This window comes from Oryzias latipes, chromosome 15 (assembly GCF_002234675.1).
Source record: "Oryzias latipes chromosome 15, ASM223467v1".
Taxonomy (NCBI): Eukaryota; Metazoa; Chordata; class Actinopteri; order Beloniformes; family Adrianichthyidae; genus Oryzias; species Oryzias latipes.
This window is the reverse complement of record NC_019873.2, coordinates 28443852-28462463: the sequence shown is the minus strand read 5'-3', so window position 1 is coordinate 28462463 and position 18612 is coordinate 28443852. Positions and strand designations below refer to the sequence as shown.

Genomic DNA, 18612 nt, shown 5'->3' with positions numbered 1-18612 from the left:
CATTGGAAATCTGGGTTCAATTCCTAGTAGGCGCGATGAGCTTAATCCAATATGGGTCCTAAAGCAAGACCCTTCACGCCACTGCCTACCAATGTAGCCACAAGGTCCCCGCCCGGTATAAAGGCTCGCCAGGAAAGGCCTCTGCGGTAAAAATCTCTGCCAAACCAAAAGTGCGGATCGATAAAAGCTGAGTGGCTGTAGTGACTCCTGAGCCCATTGATAGTAATAACAGATGGAGGAAGTGACGTCACCCATAGAAAATGCCTTAGCGCCGGCCCCTGCAAAATAAAGCCTATTCAGTCGCGATTGTCTGCGATACGGGCGCCACCATTTGGCGTCAGACGACACTGATTGGTCTGCGTCACGTTTCTATGGAGTGAGCTTGCACAAACGCCACACCCCTTTCACTGAAAGCGTTTCGGGAGAATCTGCCAATTTAAATGTTTTAGGTGGGGGCCAGGGGGCACAACATGCTTTTACTGAGGCATCTGATGTGTCAGTTTGTAACTTGAATAACTTGCGATAAAGAAAGAAAATCATGAAAAAAAAGCTCAAAGATTAGCAAGAAGATGTTTAAAACAGCAAGAATGTTTATTCTGACCAATAGAATGACTAAGTAAGAGCTGTTCATTTCTCTATGGAAGTCTATGCATGGGACTTTTGGTTCTAATTCTAAGAGTGAGTACTTCCTGTTTGGAACACCAGGGGGGCGGGGTCAAGCTGTCCAGTGATATACTGTCTATGGATGTGCTCAAAGGTCAACAACAACAATGAACAAAGTGGGAGTTAGGGTTGTCACAGTGACTTACGTTACTAACAGGGTTGGTAGTTACAGATATTGTGAATACGCTAATGCGGCTAACGCTTCTAATGCGGCTAACGTGGCTAACGAGTAGCACGTTACAAACAGGTCCTAGAGTTACAGTGAACACCGTTAATAAAGGACTGATGGACCTGTCTCTGACTCTTTTGTCTTGCTTAATGGGCCTTATAGCTCAGTGAACCTTAAATATGGCATACGTTTAAAAATAGACCGTTTGTTGTTGGTGTGCGTTATAGGCTACGTTCACACTGCAGGCTGAAACGACCCAATTCCGAATTTTTTGCCCCTAAGCGGCCCAATTCCGATCTTTTCATGACAGTCTGAATGACACAGATCCGATCTTTTCAATTGCGACCCAGGCCCCGTGGGTTTGCCGTCCTGAATCCGAATTGTAGCCGTTCTTTTCAATTGCGACCGCCGTCTGACCGGCCAGGCGACTTGATTCCGAACCGTACGTCATCGACACGCAACAAACGTCATCATTTTGCGTTGAAGTAGGCGGGAACGAGAACGTTAACATCAACCATGGTGGACGATGCTGCTGAGACCAGACAGTGGAAGGGAAGCAGGTCACGGATTGGATTAATATTTGGGCTGATCGCTCTTTTCAGGCCAAACTCCAGGGCTCTGATCGCAACTGGGCGGTTTTTGAAAACATTTCCAGATAAATGGCAGAGCGTGGTGTTGAACGTTTCCCGCGATAACTTTTTTTTCTTTCTCCCCTTTCCACCGTGCTCAGAAGCGCGGGGGACCCGAGGCGATCCTCCTCCTCCTCCCTGTTCTGATCCTTAGATTCTCCAGAACGTGTTAATAAAGAGTCCATAGCATTTATTTGGGGGGAAAACCTTCTTTTATTACCGTCCTCCGTAACACACAACATGAATGCGCGCACACACTGCCCCCCCCCCCCCCCCCCCCCCCATTCTCTATCGCGGCACCCGCTTGCACACACACACGCGGGCGCGCGGGCCCAACACATACACATTCCTCTTCCACTACAGTGGGTACAGACGATCCCGACTCCATTGCCTTCTTAAAATGAGAAGATTGTAATTGTGCTGCTCCTTCGTGAAAATAAATTTAATATTACAAAAAGAGCTCCGCTTTTGACAACACTGTTGTTGACATCCATTGTTAACGTTTGCTCCGCAAACAATAAGTGACGTCGTTCACCGTTGAGTATTCTTCTGGCTTCTGCGCATGCGGATCTCGTTTGGGTCGGGTCACGGTCACACTGGAGATCACAAAAGTTCGGATTTACTTGGAAATGTGAACGGTCTAGCAAACAATTCGGATTTTTTGAAAAAATCCGAATTGAGCATTAAGCCCTGCAGTGTGAACGTAGCCATAGTGCGGAAAATACAGCAATCGATTGTTTACATTTCAACTTTAAAGTCTGATCAAATCTTTTTTGTAGGGTAGATAATCTGGATGTTGTCTGAATATTTAAATCCATCTTTTTGGAAATTTGTACAAATTTCTTTGCAGATTTTTTTGATTGGCGCTGCATGATGGTGCAGTGGTTAGCCCTCTTGCCTCACAGTGAGAAGGCCCTGGTTTGAATCCCAGCTGGGTCCTTTTTGTGTAGAGTTTTCACGTTCTTGCCATACGTGTGGGGTTTCTCCTAGGTTAATTGATGTCTCTAAATCGCCCCTTGGTGTGCATGTGAGTCTGTGGTCCTGCAACAAACTGGTAACCTGTTCAGGATGAAATTGAGTAGAATTTTTCTGTTTTCTGAATTGCTGCCACTAGTTTGTCTGTAAAAGCAAAAATACTAACAAAAGAAAAGAAAGACAAAGGTGTTTTATTGGTGGGACGAACAGAACCTGAAAGTCGTCCACCTCAATGATTTCCCTTTTCTTGTTCGATACTGGGGGGTCAGTGCGAAAAGGAGTTTGCAAGCACCTTGAGAGGATAAAAGAACAATTAGCAGAGATGAAGGGAAAACACAGCAGTGCAAAAACACACTCATGCACACACACCAATCAATCTCCATTGTGGCAGCAGCTGAGAGGAAATCATTTACTGAAAGTCATTATAGAAAAGGAGAAAGAGGTCAGAAAATGCAGATAGATGGGCAACTATCACAACACGACCACAAAAAGACATCAGTTTCATTAAAAAGCCGTCGTGTCCTTTGACTCAGCAATACATCACACTATATTTGTCTGATGCAGCTCAGTGGGATTTTAACGTTCTAAGGAAAAAATATTTTAAGAATAACTCGTACAAGCTGCTTTTTACTAACTCGTCTAGGAAACGTCCACATTTTCTTATGTTTTGCTGTGATGTAACGCACACCGTGCAGTCACTTTACATGCAGTCTGCTTAAATGAATGTTTGACTATAAACCCAAACGGTACTGAAAGGGAAATGCAAACTTTCCCCACCACCCTCCAGCTGAGAGCGGGCCTGAAACGGCGAGCTGCAAACGCAGGTCCCCGTCTGGGCAGGCAGCCAAGGCGTGTTGGTATTGATCCGACACAGAAAAAGCTGACAGGGGTCATGTTTGGGTTAACGATCGGATTCCTCGGCATCAGCGTCTGTAGTTCACGGCACACGTGTGTTAAGTGTGTGAGCTCCACGAACCTCCGGATGATTCTCCTCCATGCAGAACAAAAACTCCTCCAGCTTCTGCAACAGAAAGCAAACAGTCGCTGAGGTCACACGGTCATAAACCTGCTCATGAATTATTGAAAATGCAATCACGGCTGTGTACTGTATGTGTGCAGCATCATCATATTGCAGAGAGGTTGTAATTATTCATCACCAACACGGACACGAAGGAAACTCAAGAAGCTGCGCCGCAGGTTTCCTTTGTTAGTATTCAAGGTAATGCTGCATTCTTTACAAAGGAGGAAGGTAATTACTGCTCATATTGTTTGCAACTTTGCGGTGAGTTTATAAAATGGCAAAATGGCAACAAATATGAATTTTTAATTAACATTTTTAATTAAAAATGTGGAGGTATTAAGCAACCGTAATGACTTTGCTGCCAGGTAAACACAGCTGACTCTCACATCCCACGTCACTCGGCGTCTGCAGTTTTGACCCAGATTATAAACAAAGATCATAAAGCTCATTAAAAAGTCTTTTCAAACCAAAACTATAGATGAAACTAGATGAAAGCACTTTTAAAAACCATTTTTTCATTCAATTTAAAGGAAGAAATGTGTTTATAATGTCAATTTTCTGATGATGGAGGACATTTATGTACAAAATTAAGCTTTAAATTGCATTTTCCTTTATTCTAATTGTTGTGAATACGAAAGCAGACCAAAAACTGCAGTTTGAACATTTTTTATATCAATTTTTCTGCAGTTAGGCTTGAATTTGACTCTTCTAACCATGAAACCTGTGTGCAAAAAAAACAAAACCTTAGATGCATCTTAGGAGTTCAAACTTCAACATAAAAATATGAGATATTCTTTATAAACTGCTTTAAATTTGTATTGCAATGAAAGCCAATTTTAAGCTGAATTATCTTTATAAATGAAAAACGCTGTTTTCAACTAAGTTGTTTAAAAATAAACCAAAAAGCAGCTTTTTCCCCCCAAAATAACTGCTTTGAAATCATTGCATGGATTTGATAAATCAATACTGCACTTCCTGAGGAGAGGTAGATTTGTTTTCTTGATTGATCCTTTTTTAAGCAGAAAACAAAGCAAAGATGATGTAAAAAGAGCAAAGCGTCCATCTGTCTCACCTTTCCGTTGTTGGACATGTTAGGAAGAGCCGGGCTTTAGGGGATAAAGAGAAACAAACGGAGAAAGAGAAAAGAGAAAAACGGTTGCATGCGGGTTTAAAATACAGAGAGAGTAAAGAACGGGTGAAGGCTTTGGGGGACGAGGAAACGGGCAGGAGCAGAGAATCTGTCCACTTTTGGTTAAATGGATGCCAACACAGATTAAGACGGACATGTGAACCTTCTGGAAAACGAGCACATGAAAAAGAATCAACCACCGGAACAAAAAGAGTTAAATAAATCTCACACAAATAAAGCGGTCAACAGTATTTTTTTAGTGGATTTTTTTTTGTTTCCAAAGACAAAATCAATCAGACTGTGTGGGAGGAGGGAGGTGTGAGGAGAGGCAGATTTCAACACACTGTGAGCTGGACCAGCACACGTTCACACGAGCATTACACGCATGCAAAAATGCACAAAGGGAAGATTTCTACTCGATGAATGAATTTCTTTCGGAAGACCAAAGGCCTCTCAAATGCTCGCCTGCAGTTTTTAAAGCTACCTTCATGCTAACCTTCTGATGGACCGCCGCTCAGCGATGGTGCTGCGGTCGACAGCATGTGGACCCTTAAAAAAAGCAGCCTAAAAATGTTGTGTCCAGCCAAGCGGAAAGGCTGACGAACCGGGAAGACTTTATCCAGAAAAAGGCTGAAAATACAACCTTTCAGTGCCGACAAAAACCTTATTCAATCCCTCTCAAGACTTTCCACTTAAACAAGCAACAACCTTTGCTTCTCTCTTTACCTTGGTGAACTCTGAGTTCTGCAAGTCTGCTTCGGGGCACCAGCGTCCTCCTAAAGCGGTCAGCATGGCGCAGTCCTCCTCCTCTTTGTTGCAAGGATGAGTTGGGGAATAAACTTGGGTGGGAATGTCCTCGCCGTCTGCACCACTGCAGCTGGGGGTCCGCAGCTGCAGACCACGCAGGAACTGGTGACATGCTTCCAGGTCAGCCTCCCAGATCCTCTCCAAGCCGAAACAACCACAGCTGTGGAGGAAGAGGAGACAGAGTGCAGATCAGATCTGCTTTAGCATCCAGCTGGGCTGAAACGGCTCACAACTATTTGAACTTGTAACTTGTTAAGTCATTTCCAAATCACAAAACATCCCAGTATGCATGCTATTAATGACTCAAAATAATCCATTACAGTTTCTGTGTCTAAACTGCAATATGAATTTCCTTAGTTACTTTTGTGAAGTCTCACTCTGATCATCTTCTGATCTATTTTCATTGAACACTTTCATTAGAAGCATTCGCGTTGGTCTTTTCATTCTGATGACGCCGTTTTTAGCCAAAATCCAAAACCTGTGTGGTTTTCTAGGACATAGTTTCTGCAGAGCGGCAGGAGTTTATTGGAAATTCCCCTCTAAATTGTGGGCGAGACTGTTGGTGCAGAGAAAGCCTGCACCCTCTTCCTATCATCCATCAGTTAACAAGCTCTCCCGCTAGCTTACAGCCCCCCACACCCCCAACCTAACATTACTGGTGCAGTGAAAATGGTGATCAATATCATAGCCATCCAGGCGTCCAGTTCTGATCCAGATTCCAGCTCAGACGAGGAAAGCAAAGACGTTCGTGGATCCATTTGTCTGCAGGTGGATGATCAGAATGGAGCAGAGCGGGGAGCTTGTGGCCCCGCCCAGCGTATTTTCTAAGTCATGAAAATCGTTTTCAAATGTCGTTTTTTTCTTCTGCTCCTGATTCACAACGAATTTGGATTAAAAAAAAACTCAAATATGCAATTTTATGTTAAACTTTCTTTATATTTGTCCTCCATGTTAAAAATGCCACAACATGTAAAAAAAACACAGACGACACCATTTTCTTTGGAGTTGATCTTTAAAACAACAAACTGGTTCAGATTAAATTAATCTGAAGTGACACTTCAGGCCCAGAGATCATCCAACAAAACACACGATACATTTTTAAACATCTTAAAACGTCGCTGATGTGTAGAAAACAAATCCTGAAAGCATTTAAACAGATATGTAACACGTATGAAACATCCTAAAGGAGACACCGTTGTCTGTCTGGAGCCAGGAGCAGATAATCCGTCACAAACACTGATTCTCACATCAAAAGATATGGAATCAGAAAAAACAACACAATTTTACACTTTATGCACAACAACATTTTTATGCAACCCTCTTAGATATTTTCTATAATTCAGCTTGCTGTCAGCTCCCTGCTGCAGAGCCAGATTTGAGAGATTGCTCACTTTCCATGATGCATAAACAAATTCAAATGCAATACTGTTTAATATCTCGCCCTGTCTCTCCCGGTGATGAGAGATCTCTCCAAAAAGCTGAATGCCATTTCTTCTTCAACCCATCTCACGGCTGAAAAGGCCGTCAACCTCCTAACCCCGCCGATGTGCGCGTCCCGCCCGCTTTTCTAACCTTCATTTGGCAGGGAGACAATAGGAAAATTGCTCAGCCCGCCCGCCTCTCTAGCATCGCTGCTTCCCATTGTCCCCCGGTCCAGGCTATTGTTGCACGTATGTGGTGAAGAGGACGCACAAACATGCAGATCTGTGAGGACTCGAACTCATAAATCATTTTGAGTTGGGTTCAGAGGAGTACAGTCACCAAAATGTCAAAGCTGGCTATCAGAAAAGCGTCTCTTCAGCGACAGCCACAATTCATCACTGATTACTGGCGGCGGTGGTGGCGATGGCGTTGTTTGTGCTGAGAGCTCCCACTGTCAGCGCCCGAGCAACCCTGCGATGGAGGTGTCCCGCTGCCCGGTGGTTTGAACTCCGTGCCCGAGGGTTAATTGGTGGCAGCCGCTCGGCCTGCCATCTGACAGCAGCAGGGTGGGCGCCGCTGATGGCCCAGTAATAAAGCAGGGAACCAGACGGACATGATTCTCATGCAGCCAACCAGGCCTCCTGGGGGAGAGCCGGCTGACAGGACCGCTCCTTGTCCTCCAGGCGCTCACACTGCAGCAGCAGCAGAGGAGTGTAAGGACACTGTCATTACTGGCTCCTGCTGTTACTGGCAGACCACCCCAGACCAAACAGGAGTTTGGAAAATCTTTACGCCGTACCCAGATCCTGATATTATCCTGAAAATCTAAAAACTAAATGTCAACAACCAGGATGTTGTTTGTGGACTTCAGTTCTGCTTCAGGGCGAGCTACAACAGCTTAATGTTCCTGACCGGCTCTGCAGATCGATCACACTCTCCCTAACAGACTGCAGGCAGCATGTGTGGCTGGGAAAAACCATCTTGGGGACTATATCAATCAGCACCACCCTGTTCTCCCTGTCCACCAAATGCTGCACCTCCAGCCACCAGTCCCTCAAACTTCTCACGTTTGCAGATGACACCACCCTCATCGGGCTCATGACGGACGATGATAAGTCTGCTTACAGGAGGGAGGTCTGCTTACAGGTAGAGGATGTTCTTGAGGTAATTCAAGCTGTCCATCAAAGTGTTTGTGCAGTTCTACATGGCCATCAATGGGTCCATCCTCACGTCCTCCATCACCATCTGGTATGCTGGAGCCAGACTGCAGAGCATCATCCGCTCTGTGGAGAGGGCGGTTGGCTGCAGGCTCCCATCCCTGCAGGACCCGTACACCTCCAGGATCGTGCAGGTCGGATTAAAACCGACCCCTCTCACCCAGGACACAAACTGTTTGTCCCTCTCCTCTCTGAAAGGACACTCTGGTCTGGATAGACTGGAACTCCCCACAATAAGAACGTTAGTCAACATGGATGGAGTAGTGGGTGGATGGCCAACCACCCTTGTTGGCTATGACATCAGCAAGGAGGTGGTGAAGTCATGGTGTGGGCCGGAATCATAGGGAGAGAGCTGGTCGGCCCCTTTAGGGTCTCTAAAGTTGTGAAAACAGATAAACTGATGGTGCCGCCCCCATCCTCTCCTGACCTCAACCCTTCCTTTGGAGCATCCTCAAGCAAAACTCCTCTGAGGATGGGAGGCAGTACACATCCAAACAGCAGCTCTGGGAGGCTATTCTGACATCCTGTATAGAAATTCTAGCAGAAACTCTCCAAACACTCACTGTTTAGTGGATGCATGAATTATGAAGCTGCTACAAAATATGGGGTCCTATGTTCAAATGGAACTTGACCCATGAAGATCTTTTTGATTGGAATAGCTTTTGATTTCAGTAAATATGAACTCCTAATGCAGAATAATGACCACTTCAGTTCTTTAGGATCTGCTGTGTGTAATAACCTGGAACAGTGACTCTGAAGATTTGTGGTGCATTGGGTATTTAGAAAAATCACAGAAAAATATCATTTGCATAATAATTTGGAATGCACTGTTTAAATATTTAATTTCTGTTTATATGTAATAACTTTTCTGCACAAATTCACTGCTAAAAATTGTCCTAGTTGGTGGAGGTCAAAATTGGCAACAATGGCAATAAAGATATTCTGATTCTGAATGACTTTTCCGGCTAAATCGGCTTTTTTCCTTTAGAATTTTGTGGTTTTGACTCCAATAAGTCCGCCAGTCTTGTACACACTGAGACCGTCATGTGGGAAACACTGAGTAGTATCCATCACCCCAACACGATTACCCCCCCCCCCCGTCAGCCCCTCCTCGCCGTCGTCAGCTGGTCCAGATTTCATCTGCCCGTTTACTAACGGAAACCAGACAGCGTGATCACATCACCCCAATACTACGCTCTCTACATTGGTTGCCTGTTTCTTTTAGAATCAATTTTAAAACACGCTTGACTTTTAAGTGTTTACACGGCCAAACGCCTCTCTATCTTACTGAGCTCCTGCAGAATTATCATCGTAGAGCTCTGCGATCTGCAGATCAGATGCTCCCACTGGTTCCCAGGTCTCGACTTGTGACGTCTCCCTTTTTCTGTGAGGTCTGCCAGATCCTTATGATTTTAAATCTTTGTTAAAAACTCGTCTTTTCACATTGGCTTTTAGCACCAGAGTGGATGACAATTAGTCCAGCTCTTTTAGTGTTTCTATTAACATTGATTTTACTGTTATTGCTTCATTGCACTTCACTAATTTTTACTTGTCATTTTATTTTATTTATACCTGTGCAGCACTTTGGATCTCTGGTAGATGTTAAAACGCTTTACAAACAAAGATGTATTGATTGGCATAGAAAAAAAGAAAAGTACTGATAAAAAGAAAATGGCACAATAACAAAAAAGATAGTTTTGTGAAAAATGCCACAGGCGGGTATCGAACCAGCGAGCTTCTGCACCAAGGATTCCCATGTATTTCAATGGAGGTAAAAAGCCTGGAATATCTTGGAAAGTTCCAGGATTTGAAGGACTAAAAGTCATAGCTGGAAAAAACTGAAAGAGCTGAACATTAGAATAATTGAATGGTTCAAATAGCTGAAAAATTGTAGAAGGAGTTTAGCGCCAAAAAATGCCAGAAGATACTAGAATAAAGAAAGAGAAACAGGAAAACAATGGGTTGAATACTTTATAGCATTCAAACCAACTATATGTTCTGCCATTGAGGTGAACCAGTGATGCTTCACCTCAACAGCAGCAACATCTCCAAGGAGGTGTTAATAGGACGATGGCCCAACATCCAAGGTTCTTCTGCATCTTTAATGTGCGTCCATTAATCTGTTCCTAAAACCGATAATGAAACACGTTTGTGCTGCTCGTCTCCGCTAAGAGAACATGTCTGAACGTGTCTCACGTATGATAAATGTGACATTAGTCTCCACGGAGGACAAGTGTGCAAAAGTGGGCCAAACACCGTTTCATAATGAAACATCTACATTAATGTATTAAACAACACTGTGCTGCTACTAATTTAAATGACTTTTTTTTTCTTTCTGGTGACACACTTAGCAGCGTCTTTGCTCTAACAACCTGTACTAGTCTTTAGCAAGGAAGAGATAATTGGTTTTTTTTTTTCCCCAACACCATCCGTTACCACGGCGACCAGACATCTCTCACCACACTAATCTGGCCCTCTCCTCCCGTCTCCCAATCCGTTTCTCCTTACATCCCATCACCGCAGCCCTCCATCAGCCATAATGCACATTAGGAGACTGATTTACAGCGGCTGATGGGCGCGCTCTCGCTCCATGTGTTTTCTTTTTGACGTCCACACGAGGAGAACGGAGTCACAATACTGCTGCAAACTGCCAAAATGGGATCTGCTGGAGCTCACCTAAAATCAGAGCTGCTTTTGTGAGGAGGATTTTGGAGCCCCTTTAGAAAGGAGGCTGTCTGAGGAAAGCCAACAAATGACTACAGAAAAAAGCAAGACTTGGCCCGCAGGGACCAAAAAAACAGCCTTTTCATGTGATTCTTTTTAAAAGCAGTAGCCTGAAACAGTCGTGATACATGTGATTAGAGGGTTTTAGAGGGAAAAATATAGAGGCTCAACCTTGTCGTTTGTTTTTTTGGAGGATAAATCTCTACTTTTTTCCTCAGAGCAGCTCCAAGTTGAGAATCTGTGTGATACACAGGTTTGAGCAGAGAAAGAACCTTGCCTTCTTGAAGGTTGAAACCACCTTTTAGGGTTGTTTTCTTTGTTGGAGAACAGAGAATCTTAGAATGGACTTACAGTCAATATTCCGAGAGTTCTGTCACCTTTTTGCTTTTCAACGGCAGGTGTAATGGTCGGCGCTCTCGCTTCACAGCAAGAAGGCCTCTGTGTGGAGTTTGCACGTTTTTCTCCTCATGCATGAGTGGCTTTTCTCCAGTAATTGGTAGATTTGCAGGGAAAAGGCATCACTCATTTACAGCAAGCTTTTCTTTTTTGTTTGTGTTTTTATTCTTGGTATTTAGCTTCATTTTGTCTAATTGTACAGAACTTTGGGTTTGCTTACAGTTAAAATTCCTTCTAAATGAAATCGGACTGGACTGGACTGGATGCACAAGCAATCATCTGCAAATAACTCAATGAAAAAGGTCATTTTTCATTTTGTCAGGAAAAGATTTCTGCTGAAAGGTTTTGCTGATAAACATCAACGTCCACTACAACAGTAAATAAGATGCTATATTAACTCAAAAATAGAAATATTGCAGAAAATGGAGAATAAAATATTGGAAATCAATACAAAACAAAAGTGTGGATTTTTATCAGAAACAAATGTTAATCTCTATTTAATTCTTTACAAAAGCGAAAGGATTTTACTATTTAGGTTAAATTTGCTCAGTCATTTTTTATTTATTTGTTTGTCCAACTTTGAATTTCCCTTAATGTATTTTTTTTAACTTTTAAACTCCTACTTGATTCATTTTACTTTGAGTAAAAATATATTGAAGTGATTCTACTTCCTGCCTCTGCAGAGCAAACGAACAGATGCAAACATTAATTTTCACTAATTTAAACGGACAAGTCTGTTTCTCTGAAGCCGAAGGTTTTCTTTTCTTCCTGTTTGTGTTATTTTATTTAAAAACCCACTTTAATGAGAATCGTGTTTTTGGTGTTCTTGTGGCATTTTTTTGATGATGGAGCAAACACGTTAAGAACATTAAGCTTAAAGTTGCATTTCCTAATGTTTCCTAATGTTTTTTTTATTTTTTATTTAAACTGTTGTGAATCAGGAGCAGAAAAAAAGGCCGTTTGAAAAAGTAAAAAACACGTTTGTACATATTTGTGACATAGAAAATATGCTGGGTGGGCCGCTAGCTCAGAGCTCTCAGCAACGGGGAGGGGAAGGGTGGGCGGGGTTGCTCCGTGCAAACGGCCCCGCCCACAACTCAGGGGGGAATTTCTAATGAACTCCTGCTGCTCTGCAGAAACTTTGTCCTACCAACACAGGATTTTTAATTTTAGCTTAAAAACGACAATCGTAATTCGAAGACCACTGGGAACGCTTTGAGAATAGATCTTAAATACAAAGAGTTCCCGCTCTGAAAAATCAGCATTAATGGCCCCACGTTGACAGAAAATGTCCAGAGGCGGATCTCCCTGGTGGGGAGTTGGATTGCAGCCATGTTGCTCCCAAACCACAAAACCACTTTTTCTGCATGCTTCTAACACCTTAATGTGGCCAAAAACCGTAAAAGCAACACAGGAAACAGCAGACCGCAGCAATATGCGTGAGGCAGAGACGTATCTGTTATATGCGGTGCTGCAGGGTCTGTGGTATTGATTGAATGAAGAGGAGATGGTCATGATGGCAGCTTTAAACCACAGAGAAGCATGAAACGAAGGAAATGTTACAGAAGAAAAGGTAAAACTGACACAACAAGTAGACTGAGAAGCAGAAGATGAAGGTGGAACAGAAAGTGGGAGAAATGTATTGAATGAAGGGGTTTCTTGAGGAGACATTGATCTGGTTGGAGGACAGCAGAGGGGAGGGGGCTTTCCCCATTGGCTGCCCTGGTCATTCTTCAGCGCCGTACCTGTGCAGTCTGTCCTCCAGCAGCTCCATGTACTTGCCTGTGTTCTCTTTCAGTCGCTTTTCTGCAAAAAGCCCAAAGGAAACAGAGCGTTACTTCATTTGCTTGCTTTTATTGGTGATGTGGTATCCTAGCAACAAATCGCATCTCCGCTGTTATTAAAGTCACTCGTCATTTGCTGTGTTGGATCTGTACAACGACCGCACAGGTGTGTGCAGAGCACCAGCTGTCTCGCAGCACAAACACACATCCGAGGAGCGATCGCTCCCCCTACTCCAAAAAGGAATTAGTTTAGAGATGACCTGAGGATACGGGGGGGTTATCATTGCATAGATGCATGATTCCTGCCAGATTTTCTGCAGGGAACAAGTTAGATAGCTTCTGCTGCCAGCAGTGAGTTGTGCCGGAGGAGGCAGACGGAGGCTGCCGACCGTTGTTCAGGGTGGAGAGGAGCGTAGTCTGAGCGGCGTTAATGAGCTCATGTATAAAACATGAGAATATGCCTCCCACAGCAGGGGATCCTTCAACGCAACAGGATACACTCTCACCAAACGCACCTTCTATGCACAGTTGAGCCCAAATATGATTCATACTTCTGTCAAATGAGTGACAATAGATTTCCTCAGCCTGGAAATGACAGCCGTCAGATGGCGTTCACTCTTCCTCTGTGGAAGTTCTCAGGAAGAGATCCAGATGTTTCCCCCAGGAATCATAAACTGATATTTCAGTATGAATATGAATGTGACACAAGTGCAAAGAATTTGGGGGAATAACTCTTTCAAAAACCCTCTTCTTCTGTGCTCGAGCACAAAAACACCAAGCTGGCTTTGTCAGTCTGCCATCGCCAACGTCTTTTTGGGTCAGAACCAGAGCGTTCTCACGCTCCCAACTCCAGGTCAGAGAACCCGGCGAAGCCACGCCGCATGCCGGTGAGGTCGTTTTCCAGCTGACTGACAGCTGTTTTCTAGGAAAACACAGCGCTTGTTCATCCCCCCATGCATGCAACTAAACATTTATCAGAAAAGAAACCAATGCGGCCCGCTTTTTTTCTGCAGGAATCTGCTTTGTGTTAACTGCAGCCTGTGGGCTTTGGCTTCATGCAGAGTCCACTGACATGAATGAGGTTATTCCTTTAACCGAACGTACAGCACATTCTTCAACGAGATCACAAGAAGAGACGTCTTTTTCCAGTTAAATAAAGACCAAAACAGTTGGAAACTACTGAAGCGTAACCCCACGCTCGTCTAAAACTGCTACACATCACAGAGCCGAGCCTGGATGATTAGCAGAAGAGAAATATCACTTTACTGTTAAAAAAATACACTTCATTCATGTTTTTGAGGCCATTAAGCCATTTAATGATGAAATGTAGCGTTTAAATGTTTACAAAGTCTGGATTACAACTGTTATAATTTCATTTATGGAATAATTTTAATTTTTTTTTTTACTTTTAACAGCAGCATAAACAAGTTTCTTTCAAACTTTTTAACCCACCCTGTGTTAAATTGAAGACCCCCGCTGCAGATTTACTTTAAAAAAAATGTAAACATAAAAAAAGTCAAACTAAAGGAGATTTTTCTGTCGTTATGACTTTGGTTCATTCTTTTTCTCTTATCATTGAATATAAACATATCATATGATAAAAATCTATATGTGCTTTAAGCTTATTCTAATAATAAACTCTGACAACAGATCAAACCTTTTGCTCAGTTCGCATGTTAAAACGCTACATATAATGAAAAACAATGTTTTGAATAAAAACAAATGAACCCAAACTACTAAAATTTCATTAGAATTTTTCTTCAAAACCAGATCTCGTTGACCCCTCCATAAAAAGGTTCTCACTTCCACCACAGCAGCCGAATGCTCCATCGAGGCTTTCGGCTTCGTAGCTCAACAGTCGGACTAAACCATTTGGACAGAATTTTGAGCACCTTTTGCCACGGAAACGACTATTGAATTCAAGAGCAGGTTTGTTAGATTTAAAATGTTCTGGTTGCAATGCACCACAAAGAACAAAATAAACTATTTTTTTTAAACACTGCTGACATTATAATACTACAGTTGCTGCATTAAGAGGATCCATGTGACAGCGGGTGTCTTTTATTTTGAAAGGAATGAAAAAGCTTGAAAAACCATAGTTAATTTATGTACATATGTTATGAGTTACAATAACGAAAACAAATCAGTGTCTTATTTTTCTAATGGGTGACATCAGACTTTGTGGCTTCAGCTGAAAGTGACATTTTGACCCGAATGGCTCTTTAGGTGTTGGAGGTTGCAGACCCCTGGGCCACATTTTCTTCTCAGAGCAAAACTTTTCCCTAAAGTTGCTTTATTTTTTTAATTCAGAGTTCATAAATGAACTAATTCAGACGTAGGACATCCTGCCAAGAATAATAATAATACATTTTATTTAGAATGCGCTTTACATTCTAGGTAAAATCTCAAAGCGCTACAATGAAGGCAGGAATAACAATGGTTTAAAATAAGAACAAAGTAAGACAAAAACAACAACAATAAAAGTACTAAAAAGCATTATTAAAAAGGAAAGTTTTTAAGCCTTTTTTTTAATGTGCCAAGGCTTTTTGGGGCTCTGAGGGATTCTGGAAGATTGTTCCAGAATGGAGGGGCAGCAGCCTGAAAGGCTCTGTCTCCCATTGTGGTTAGCCTGGTCCTTGGCTGATGAAGGTAATGTGTGAAATTTGAGAGGAGGAGTTGTGAAGTGGCGTGCGGGGAAAGGAGCGCACTGAGCTATGCAGGGGCAGTTCCATGGACGCATTGGTAGGTGAGGAGACAGAGTTTGTGTTGAATTCTGGAACGGATGGGTAACCAGTGAAGTGACTGAAGAACAGGAGTGATGTGGTCAAATTTGTGTCTCCTTGTCAGGATCCTAGCAGCGCAGTTTCGGATGTGCTGGAGCTTTTCCAGGCTCCTGCCAGGAATCCCAACAAGGAGAGCATTGCAGTGATCCAGTCTGGAGGAGATAAATGCATGGATCAGTTTTTCTGCATCAGACTGGGTGAGTGAGGGGCGGAGCTTTGCAATGTTTTTGAGATGAAAAAAGAGACTTTGGAGAGGTGACGTATGTGGTGAGTAGAAAAGATTTATCACAGGTGAAGAAAGCGGAATGTTGTGACCAGAAACCAGAATGCCAATCACCTGGTGAGCCGATCTTCTCCCGCTGAAGCACACAGCTCACTTACCGCTCACTTACCTGACGAGGTCTGTCTGGTCTGCTTCCATTCACAGAGGCTCTGTCATGTGTGGAATAAAACCTGCCTGGCTTTGGAGAACCCAGATTGCCAGATTTACAGCTAATATATTGCACAGTTTCCCCTAAATGTTCCCACTATGTTTACTTATAAGAAAGTCTAACTGTCGCCATGCCAACCAGTGGCAAAGCTACTGAGGCGTCCCGACGACAGAGAGAGATCCCTGTAACAGGCCGGGTCAGAACATGCAGTGTCCTCCTGCGACGTTGGCACTTCCTGTGAGTCTGTGGGAGGCTGCTGTCGCTGGCAGGCCATGCGCACAAAATCGGCACTAAAAAGCTCTTAAAGGGAGACACTTTGTTGCCCCCCTCCCTGGTAAGCGCGGCAGCGTGGAGCTGCAGTATGGTCTGGTGAGGAGCCTCACAGAGGCGCCCGCATAGGGAAATTCATGAGCTCGGCCTCCCTGCGACAGGGATCGCAGCGGGCGTCAGACATCACTGACCGCTGCCAAGCGCTGCGGCCAAAAGGGAAGAGGCCGTCCAAACCCAAAAATAAACAGATCAGTTCTGTGGCATCAAAGGGATCTTTGCTTTGGAGATGAAGGTTTTGAGCATTCAAACTGACAGTCCAGAGGCGGAGATGATGCAGCTGCTGAGGAGCGTCTGCTGTATTGGCGCATAAACGAGCCCCTAATTGGACATGAATGCAGCCATCATTTCTCATCCTCCACAACAATGAAGCCATCCTCTTTTCTGCAAGGCCTCCGACAAATTACAGGTGGCTGCGTGCAAACGCAACCCCATCCATGTTTGAGTTATAGAGGAGAAAATGCATGTCTTGGTAATTGAGCTGAAGCCGTTTGCTGTGATTAATGTGTTGAACCGCAGCCCGGGCTGTCTGAGTGTGACGGCTCTGCAGGGTACACAAACGCAGCGTCAGCACGGGCGCACACGTTGTAGGGATGTATGAGAGCACAACAAACAAACGCACAGGGGAAGAATAATGATTTCACAACAATCTGGATCTCTCCGTGGTGCTGTGCTGGTTAAATTATATTTATAAGTTCTGGCTGAAGCCTTAACACAGACCAACCTAAAAAAATAAAAAATAAAAACCAGTTCATCTGAGTCCACTTCTCCCTAATGTGCAGTTTAGAAAAAAACTTTCAACACTTCAAATGCTCATAATCTTGCTCCATTAATCTCGAGTCTTATTGTTCCTCAGGCTTCCTGTGGGAACTTTCAGTTAATTCATTTTCCACAGAAATGCGTTTGTGAGTTTGACTGTCATCTCCCAGGGAAAAAAAAAATCTGTCTAAACAAAACCGGATCTGTGCAGACAGCCTGTGTTTAGACGTTTCAGCTGAATGCAAATGTCCAAATGCTGCCCAGTGAAAACGCTCACATTTATCAGATATGATGGGCCGGACGGCAAGGTTTGCACAGGACAAATTCAATTAAAAAAAAAAACTTTTCTACATGGCTGCTTTTCTGTTGGTTTTATCTCCATAGCAACCATTTCATTTTTTTGTCTCCTGGTTTTAACGAACAGGTCTGTGTAACTTTTAGAAGAATCAGGAAAACCAAACTTTTGGGTTTCCTTAACAACAGAGTTTTTTGTTAACCATTCCTAATATGTTCATGTCAAATGTTGTATCATTTCATTCATCTTGAACCAATGATTTATCTATTCGATGTTTCACAATGTTCTGGTAACAAATGTGAGAAAACGCCACTTTTACACGCTCGCCGTTGAAAATCGACGACTTTTCCCAAGTAGCTTCACGATGATGATCAAGGAGTTAGGAGGCGATATGTCAAAACCTCTAGAAGTTTAAATATGAAATATAAACAAAAGTTTTTCTTTTACCATATTGTGATAATTGCCAAATTTCCAACTTCTTTTTTTTCAGTTTCTCCCACTGTGATGTCATCGATGTTTTAGAGAGGGGGGGGCTGTACACGATGTTCTTTTCTCTGGGTACTACGTGCGTCCAATTGAGTGAGTTTTTAGTGGGGTAAAAAACAATTGCCAAAAGAATTTGGTCATAACCGTTCTGCAGGACACAACTTCTTCTTTCTCTTTCGGCTTTTCCCATCAGGGGTCGCCACAGCGAATCATCCTTTTCCACCTCACTCTATCATGGACATCTTCTACCCTAACATTAGCCAACTTCATGTCCTCTGTTAAGACATCCATGTATCTCCTCTTTGGCCGTCCTCTTGCCCTCCTGCCAGGCAGCTCCATCTCCAACATCCTTCTACCAATATATCCACTATCCCTCCTCTGAACATGTCCAAACCATCTCAGTCTGGCTTCTCTGACTTTGTTGCTAACACAGGCAACATGAGCCGTCCCTCTGATGTATTCGTTCCTTATCCTGTCTAACCTGGTCACTCCTAAGGAGAACCTCAACATCTTCATCTCTGCTACCTCCATCTCAGCCTCTTGTCTCTGTCTCACTGCTACCGTCTCTAACCCATAGAGCAGAGCTGGTCTCACC

The 18612-nt window shown here is 43.3% G+C and overlaps 1 protein-coding gene and 1 long non-coding RNA gene across 7 annotated transcripts in view; one reads left to right on the top strand and one right to left on the bottom strand.

Annotated features, from left to right (window-relative positions):
• Positions 1-18612, bottom strand: part of disc1 (disrupted in schizophrenia 1) — a 59764-nt gene that overhangs the window by 9070 nt on the left and 32082 nt on the right. For 3 of the 6 annotated variants that reach the window (XM_020709770.2, XM_011484713.3, XM_020709772.2), the window contains exons 10-12: positions 12898-12958; positions 5313-5553; positions 3413-3457 (exon numbers count right to left, since the gene is read on the bottom strand). In XM_020709770.2, coding sequence (XP_020565429.1) covers positions 3413-3457; positions 5313-5553; positions 12898-12958 — 347 coding nt within the window. Of the gene's footprint in view, positions 1-2649; positions 2729-3412; positions 3458-4529; positions 4564-5312; positions 5554-12897; positions 12959-18612 lie in introns of those variants that run through there. The other 3 variants (XR_002291887.2, XR_002291885.2, XR_002291886.2) reach the window with 3 other exon arrangements.
• Positions 14746-18612, top strand: part of LOC110016555 — a 27623-nt gene continuing 23756 nt past the window's right edge. Inside the window, exon 1 of the long non-coding RNA XR_002291888.1 lies at positions 14746-15916. This is a non-coding gene — a long non-coding RNA (uncharacterized LOC110016555). The remainder of the gene's footprint in view (positions 15917-18612) is intronic.